This window comes from Eptatretus burgeri, chromosome 3, assembly GCF_056783735.1.
Source record: "Eptatretus burgeri isolate ZD-2024b chromosome 3, Ebu_testis_v1, whole genome shotgun sequence".
NCBI classification, from domain to species: domain Eukaryota; kingdom Metazoa; phylum Chordata; class Myxini; order Myxiniformes; family Myxinidae; genus Eptatretus; species Eptatretus burgeri.
The window spans coordinates 133,313,043-133,321,894 of record NC_140963.1 but is presented as its reverse complement, the minus strand read 5'-3'; the positions used below and the strand labels follow the sequence as shown (position 1 = coordinate 133,321,894).

Sequence of the window (8,852 nt, the reverse complement as noted above, 5' to 3'; positions counted from 1 at the left end):
AATTGCATCACGTGCGACATAAATGGAAGGAGCGGGTAAATCAGACAGGTGGGGGTTCCGCAAACGTGAAACAGGAAAACACCGGTATCACATTCTTCCAGGATTCAGACACACTGACGTCATAATGACGATACACACAAACAACTGATGCAATAATGTATGCAGAACAATCCACCGGCCCGTGCATTAAAACATCACGACCTGGTCCTCGGAAAGTGATCCGAAGTGACGTGGGGGTACTTTGAGGGCCTGAGGGTTCCGCTCCACCCTTCGAAATTCATGAAATCAATGACTGGAGGGCAAAACAGAAAAAAAAAAAAACACAAAAACAAAAAGAGACTGCAGAATTAGTCTTATTAACAAAAATACGTTTGGTTGCCACAGCAATATCAAAACTCTCAAGTGAATCAGATGAAAAAAAACAGACAAACAAACGACAGAAGTTTTACCTATTTTGCATTTCATTGTTCAAATGACTTTTGAGGTTTGCACGTGGAGACGACACGCGTTTTATTTTGAATCAAAAAAAAGTCTTGGACAATGGATGTCCAAAAAAGGCCTTGAAGATCCAGTATTCCCAGATCTTCCATGATGTGTAACAGTTTAACAACAAAACAAACCAGGATGAAGAAAAAACAAGTGCAAGTCGGACCAAAATGGAAAATCCAATTTTGCAGCAATGCCGAGCAGAGTGCACGCAAATGTGGTGAGTCGGGGACTCGATATCAAATGGTATCATTCATGGTCCGTGTGGAATTGCGTGCGTTTGCCACATGCTAAAAGCATTTTACAAACATTTAAAACTAGAACATAAAACGAACCAGCCATTCGTTTTGATCATTGTAATTCACCGACGGAAAACGCTTCAGGGAGAGAACAAAGCATGGATTGGAGAGGGCCCAGTGGAGGAGGGCAGGGTACAAGGCACGTACCATAACGATGATGATTGTGATAGCAGTCGACCATCTTTTAGGACTGAAAATTACAACAAGGTGCCACTTGCGTTATTTATGAAAAAGCATTGGCATTTCCACCCGTCACCAAAGTTCCATGTGTGGAGCAAAAGATCGAGAGTTTGCAGTGGGGTGTGGAGATGGAATACATGGGAGCACTCCCAGATTAGCGTCGTTAAGCCTTGGAATGTTCAAACGAAGATGACGATCAAGGTACATGGAGCAGCCGGAAGCCTCGAAGTGGCATCGACCTAACGCAAAAGGCCACTTGCGAAGATGCGCGCGTCGAGCTGTCGATTCGCCTCTTCACGCGTCAGCTCGACCTGGATACTCCATTGCTCGGTTTGCAGAGCATGCTGCTGACCTTGTACTGTGGCACAAAGGAGCACAAATGTAAACCTTGTGGATTAAACATAAACAAGCTCAGGCTTGTGGTATTACAAGCAAGAGCAGGAAAGCAAAACGTTTGCCGTGCCATGGACGTATGCACACAGGAAATGAACTTTTCGAGCACATTTCCAAATGCGATGCAAGAGCTGCAAAATCCGCTCACATTGCCGTTGGCGAGAGTGCAGATGTTGAACAGTTTCTTGGATTGCCTTTAACTTGATGTCACACTGTGCACAAAGATGGACGAGCTCTTCGATTCTCCTCTCATCGGTCGTGTCTGCCATCGGCCTTTCAAGCCCTGCGAGCTGACTGCGCATTTGCTTCAGTTGCCTACTTGGGTATGGAAGAAAAGTGGGAAATTAAGAGCATAGCTGAGGTTATCTGAGGTTCACAAGTCGACAGAGCTCTACTTGTGCTTTTTTTACACCATGGCTCTCGTTATTGATCGCACAATAATTTATTCTCAGAATTTGCAATAAAAGATCTTAATGTGACATAAGAGTGGATACAGCCCTCAAGGTTTTCAAAAGACCAAGCCACACCCTGCAGAACGGCACAACCAAACCATGCCCCAAGGTGACCACAACACGAATTACTGTGCCCTCCATCACGAGGACCCACCGGCGAGGTTTGGGTGGCCTGAAGAACGATTTGGAATGCAACGAGAAGCAAATCATACACAATTGTGTCCGATTAGTTACTGTTTAGCGGAACAGCTGCCCTCCGATTTGGGCCGGAATCAGGCCAGGCCCACAGTTTTGTTTTCGGCAAATCGCTGGGGCAAAGTCTAGCATGGATGTGGTCCACTTAGCAACCCACACAGCTTACATAGTTCAAGGTCTAAATAAAATGAAAGCTTCTTTGGTTTGAACAGACGACAGTAACATCGTGGAGGTTAGGTTCATCACGTAACATAAGTAACATCGTTGGGGGGTGGGCTCGATCCCTGGGCTTCAAGGAAATATAGAGGAAGATCGATGGCAGCCAGAAATAATCACACCACATTTAAAATGAACACGTAAAAAAAATATTTAAAAATACACGCATATTTATGCTAATAAAAGGGTGTGTGTGTTTTATTTTCATTTTTTTTTACACATGTGGGGTTTGAGAATGCAGAATAGAGTCCTACCAGCATGGGCTCAAAGTCTCCACCTTCATTTCGTAAAGGAATCACGATTCATGGAACAAGCTGTGAAGTTTTGTGCTCTCTTCAGGATCATTACTGAGCCCAGAACAGCTTCCAACTGTAGTTTGTCGGCAGTAATATTCACAGGGTGGTTTTTAATATCTCTGTGAGGTTCTTAGTCATCATTCCCATGATGCTCTTCGTCAGCACCAGTACAACTTTGTCATTCTTCAGCTTCCAGGATCTTTTCACTTCATGCTTGAGGTCGTGGTATTTGGTGATTTTCTTGATTTCTACATCGTTCGTCCAAAATCACCGGTATCAACACCTCAATTAGCAATGCCGTCTTCTCTTTTTTTTGCACCTAAGTAAGATATCTGGTCGCAATGCCTTGTTTTCGATGTTCACACCCGATGGGATCATTAGGTCAGATGTGAGCGGTACTTCAATGTTTTCAGTGATTGATATTCCAGTTCCAGAAAGTTTGTGGGAAAATTAACCAAAACCAAAGTTTTTGCAGATGTACCAGCATATTACTTTAAAAACTCTGTTGTATCATTGTGTGTTCAGCTGTTCTGACGTTATTTTTTTCGTGTTCGGTCATTAAGCGTCGCATATCATTCTCTTTGCTAACCCCACCTCCAACCCTCACCTGTCTGTTTTTTTTTTTCTTCCTCCTGGTGTGTGTGTGTGTGTGTGTGTGTGTGTGTGTGTGTGTGTGTGTGTGTGTGTGTGTGTGTGTGTGTGTGTGTGTGTGTGTGTGTGTGTGTGTGTGTGTGTGTGTGTGTGTGTGTGTGTGTGTGTGTGTGTGTGTGTGTGTGTGTGTGTGTCCATGGGCCCCGTCTGCAAGTAGGATTGTACAAGTGTTTTCCTTTCCTTGTAAATTACATTTTCTTATTCGGATAACTCTGCTCTTTGTGTGCTTCCCCCTCCCCGATTATTGTTATAAATAAACCCCCATGTTAAATGTACCAGATTGTTTTCTGTGCTTTCCTTCATTGGCCGCGCAAGGTGCGTATTGAGAAATAGTAAAGCCGTTCGTGCCGTAAATTGTTCATTTGGTCCGGCGTGGCTTTGGTAACTTCCGCTCGGTTACGCCGGATCCGAGTCGGTGATAGCGACTTAGGTAAATTGGAATTAGACAAGTGGACCCTTCCTCACGCCGTCAAAATATTGGTGACCACGGCCCTCAAAGTGACCCGTGACCTTTCGGAGTTGTCCGAGAGTCACGACCTAAATTCCATGTGTTCGGTGGGAGACGACTCCACTGCTCCATCTTGTGGTCGTTTATCGCCACCGACCCCCGGCCCACAACAATATCATGCCCAATACATTTTAAAATGTTATTCAATATATCGTTTTTGGCCCTGTCTCTCAATAGTAAAGAATCACTTTAAAAATTATCCGATATCAAATCGAGATGAAATTTCAGAGATGAAATCCTCAACAAAATTGAATCAATTATTTATTGTCACACACCCAAAATGTTCACCAAGTTTCGTCCGAACCCGTGAACAACTTTTTGAGATATCCTGCACACAGACAGAAAGGCGGTGAAAACATAACCTCCTTCACCTTCGGTAGAGGAGGTAATAAACAAAAACAGAAGCTTTTAAATTTATTCCAAAACAGTGAGGTGATTTTACAAAACAGAGAGGTGGTGAGGGTAAACATATTACGTACTCATTCATACTTACTCTGTCGGAAATTTAAAACACAAGACTTAGCTCTGAGATGACGATATCGGGAGGAGGGTGGAGGTTACAAAGATATGGATGAAGAACTTGCGATGGCTGTTGGATCAGCTCAGTCCCGGGTGCCTCGTGGAATCATTGGTAAATCTGCAATGATTTCTTCTGCATCACCGGTACACTCAAAGGAATTTTTAATTTTTTTTCTGTTTGGTTCTCTATTCCAACATAAAGCGCTTTTTTCATTTCAATAAGAGAATCACGGGACTGGAATGACACTTTTGCACCTTGCTGGCAGGAACACTGGCATGGATATTTGACTCACATTTACCGCAGTCGAGTCATTGATCCCGTAATGGCGGCCCACAGATGCTGCACTTTCACCTCTTGCCAACATATCCAACAACTAGATTGTTTTGTTTTTTTTCGCACAATGTCATAACCTTTCGACCCTTATGGCACAATTAATGTTGTCTGCCATTATTAACTGCTGTGTATCGACTATATCTTGTAGATTTAGTATTACAAGATCTCCATATGTCATGTCCTGTTTGATGACTACTCATTGTTAAATTTAGCTTCATTCCTGCATGCTGGTCTGATTACTACAATGAATGGTGCGCGAGAAACAAGAAAAGGCTTGTAACGGGAGGTAATTGTACACGTGGACACAAAAAATGGCTCATCTCAGCTCAAAAACCACGATTGGCTGACATGAAATACCGCCATAACCAGATCGGAACAGGTTGTCCCCGATTGGTCGAAACCCACGATATGAGAGCCGGTGATATTTGATAACTGTACTGCACTGCATCAAGCACACAACTTGCTCTTCTTCTTCTCCCTCCGCTCTTCCCTTTATAAGGGGTGAAGCGAAATGGTACCAAGCTTCCACCCTGCCTTGAACACGATAGTCCTCCACTTCCCTCTGTACTCAGCCAACTCTCTCCACTCTCCAACCACCCCACCTTATCGATATCTTTCCTCACACAATATTCCCATCTCAAACATGGTCTCCCTCTTTTACTCATATTTCGCTGTCCATCCCACTTTTTACCAATTGTCCTGTCAAGTTAATCTGCACAGCAATCTCCTCCCTCAGGTCATCCATCCACCCTGTTCACTCTTACAATCCTCCTGACCCAGTTCTCAGACCTGCAAGCCTCTGTTGTCCCACTGGCAGTGAGTGCCACCATCTACAAACCATAAAAGTAGGCTGGCATTACACAAGACACCTGAACTTTCCCTTTCAATTTCCATGATATTTTTCTGTCTGCTATAAATCCCTCCATGCATTTGCACCTACCTGTATACTCTCCGCACCTCTGACTCCAAACGACGATCCTGATCACTGTTCCCCCCAAGATATTCAAACCTATTTCCCTGCCTGATTTCCTTTCCCTCTAACCTGATATCAATTTCCTTTCTCTACTGCCCGTACCTCCTACATCTCTCGCCACAACATCTTCACCAAAAAAAACCCTTCCATGTTCAACCTCCTGCTTACCAACTCCATCACCGTGACAGACATGAGTGGGCTGAAAGCTTCACTGCCTCAACTCATGGTCACACTGAACTCCTCCAACATCCGAGGACAAACCAAAACTTTTACTTTCGTTCACTCATTCATACCTTCTTCAACAGGCTGAAATGAAGTTTAACATGACCCCCACACGGAAGAAAAAATTATTTATACGTTATGATTCCATTTGAATATTCAGGTGTAAACACTTACAAAAGTACACAAATGAGATCAAGCAAAAAAAAATAAATGCCATTATTTAACTTTTCCTTCAACAATACATAGCAAAAAATAAAAAAAAGAACGGTAGTCGAAAGAGATCCAATTTCCATCATCTGAAGGTTAAAGTAGTACAATAGAACTTGCTATCCTGGTTGCATCAGGTGCAACACCCAAAAAGGAAAGAGCACACTAATAAAACATTAAAAAGGAAAGAAGGAAGAGCTAAATTAAAAGAATAATACAGAAACGCTGGAGAGATGAAAGACAATGCCAAACCCATATGAAGGAAGCAACACCTGTTGACTCAACCACAATGGGGACGGGGAGAGGCAGGGAGATACAAATTTAGTAGCAAATGGTATTTATAAAATGTACTTCATACTTCAAACAGCAATGGAAAAATAAACACAGGATAAGTGTGGATTGGATAAATGTGTGTGTGTGTGTATATATATATATAGATATTACATTCAATCAAAGAAGCACACAGACTCCGAAGACACGACGCTGACATGTACATAAATTATACCAGCACATCACCTCCAAACTAGTTAGCATCCAGATGGTACTCAAGCCTTTTAGTGGGGGGGCTGTGCATGGGTAATTATTTATTTTCATTTCAAATTGATGCAAAAGTTTTGTTTTTGGTACCAATTTGATGGTAAAGTTCTAATGAACAATTTTAGTTTGAGTGTCAAGCTGTCGCATCAAAAATGGGTATTTGGGGCTGGGGGTCATAACCCGACCCCCCTCCGCGGCCTATGCGAAATATAATAATTGCTTTAACTTTTGATTCAATGAGTCGATCTGAACATATGGGGTACTTATGGACTCAGAATCAAGAGAAGCAACTTATATTTCAAGCAGATTGCCCATAGACGCAGTCATTTTGCCGGTGATGACGCATATCCACAAAAATAGAACAAGATTACTAAGGTAAAATCTGTTTTAATAACATGACAATTGTGCTTCGGCTCGATGGGAAAGTGAAATTTGTAAACATCTCATGACTGTTCTACAATGTGGTTGTCGGTACACATTACTATTCTGACAATTGCTTGAATAACTCCCTGAACAAAGTAATATGAAAGTTGCAAATAAATCAGTTATACACACACATCAGTCAGCCAATTGTTGGCCAACTACTTCTCGCATTGACACTTGCAAAGACGTGTGCACTTCAACTTTGCCCTCGTGCACTTGCACCGAGAGCAGGCACTTGTACAAGTGTACTTCACATCCAGATGAAATACATCCTTGGTGAGGGGCAGCGAGATCCAAATGGGAAGTAGCTTGCCGTCCTCTTCCCTCCATCCATGGTTAGTGGGGTTGCTGACAGCCATCATTGACATGTGCGCTGTTATCCAGATGCCAGCTTGGAAGACACTTATTTTAACATGTTGACCCAAAGCATCACTTGTTGGGGGAATTCTCTCCACATCCATAGTCTTCTGTGAGAACAACCTCATTCGGAGGAGGTCAACGTCGTTGCCCTCGTTTGGATCATTGGAGTTGAGCCGACAGACAAAGTTCGTTGCTACTTCTTTCAGTCTTGGCGATGTTTGGAATGGAGTGTCGACAAAAGTTGCGAATTCATCCATGAGGAACGGTACTTCCTGCATCACCTTGGAGCAGTATCTCTTACACTTGAACTTAAAGGAAGACGTGCTGTCTGATCCATGAATGCGTGAAAGAGGGCCATGGCTTTGCATGTTGTCGTACCCAGGTTTGTGGCGATAGTGTTCAGGGAGATCATTCTTGTTGTCTTTCCGGCTTTGAAGGAGATCCAGATTTCTGCGGCAGGGTTCAGAACCTTGATGTGATGGAAATTGCTCAGAAGGATTACCACAACATCTGTGTCTCCAGTATGGACCATCCCAAGTGACGATGTTTGGAGGGCATGGAGAAGATGTACAACAACACGAGTGTCAGCTTCCTCATGGTTACATTGATCCATTGGTGGATCATTTCCAGCATGGTGTACTTGATCACCTGCAGTGATGTAGACATCCCTGTCATCTAGAAACTGTTCTTGTGTTATCTTTTTTGACAGGAATGCGAACAGTTCCTTCTTGTTATCAACGTTCGCCAGAAACTTCTGCCAGTTTCCAGGGATTTTGGCAGTGCCACATACATGCTGTCGGGTGCCTGCTCCTCATTTTTCCCTTGTCCCTCCTTTGATTGTGAGTGCACGATAGTCATCCCATACAATGTCTACTCATGTCGATCGTTTCAAGTCGTGAGGAACTCTTGGGCAGAATACCTTGTCGAAATATGAATCAAAGGTCTTGCCTTGGACATTTTACCAGGAAGGGAGTGTATCAGTTCTGTGCAACGTAACGGCATTGAACTGTGTGTAGCAATTCTTGTGATACTTTGGTTTGATGGCTACCAGATCACCTTCTGCCATGAGTGCCACGACACTGTCTTCTCCCAGTGCAACTGTCTTGTTGTGTATCTGTGGGGTGAGTTCGACCTTCTGGAAAGAATGGTCTGTTGCATTTGTTTCATCACCACAGAAGAGACACAGAGTACGATTTACCGCTGTGCTGGTCCGTAGGGATCTTTTTCTTGCTGGAGGCAGTCCTTCATAATGACGCTTTTTTGCATTGTCAAGTGCAGATGTCCTGCAAAGCTGACGACAGGATTTGTGCCAGGATGCACGATTCTTGTGCATGGACTCTGCATCTGGAATTTCTACGTCTGGGTGTGGAGCAGCACCAATTGCTCTGAATTGACTTACAAGGCCGGTGATTTCTGTGTCGGCTCCCTCTCTACGACTCGCCACGGGATTCGCAAGAGGGCAAACAAGCTCTTCCTCTGTTTGCTTTTGGCATAGCATGCACAAACGCCAACTCATTGTCCCTGCCATCTCAGAAATATTCTGGAAAAAACAGCAAGAAAAATGCAATAGATTTTTTTCGGACTGGAGTGGTGTGAGCTGT

General features: G+C 43.5%; 1 protein-coding gene across 2 annotated transcripts in view; it reads right to left on the bottom strand.

Moving 5' to 3' along the window:
* Nucleotides 1–477: 477 nt before the first annotated feature.
* LOC147031008 (uncharacterized) overlaps nucleotides 478–8,852 on the bottom strand; it is a 61,810-nt gene continuing 53,435 nt past the window's right edge. Inside the window, exons 4-5 of one of the 2 annotated variants that reach the window (XM_085875661.1) lie at nucleotides 1,507–1,676; nucleotides 478–1,323 (exon numbers count right to left, since the gene is read on the bottom strand). In XM_085875661.1, coding sequence (XP_085731787.1) covers nucleotides 1,205–1,323; nucleotides 1,507–1,676 — 289 coding nt within the window. In that variant the 3' untranslated portion in view covers nucleotides 478–1,204. The remainder of the gene's footprint in view (nucleotides 1,324–1,506; nucleotides 1,677–8,852) is intronic. The other variant, XM_085875662.1, reaches the window with a different exon arrangement.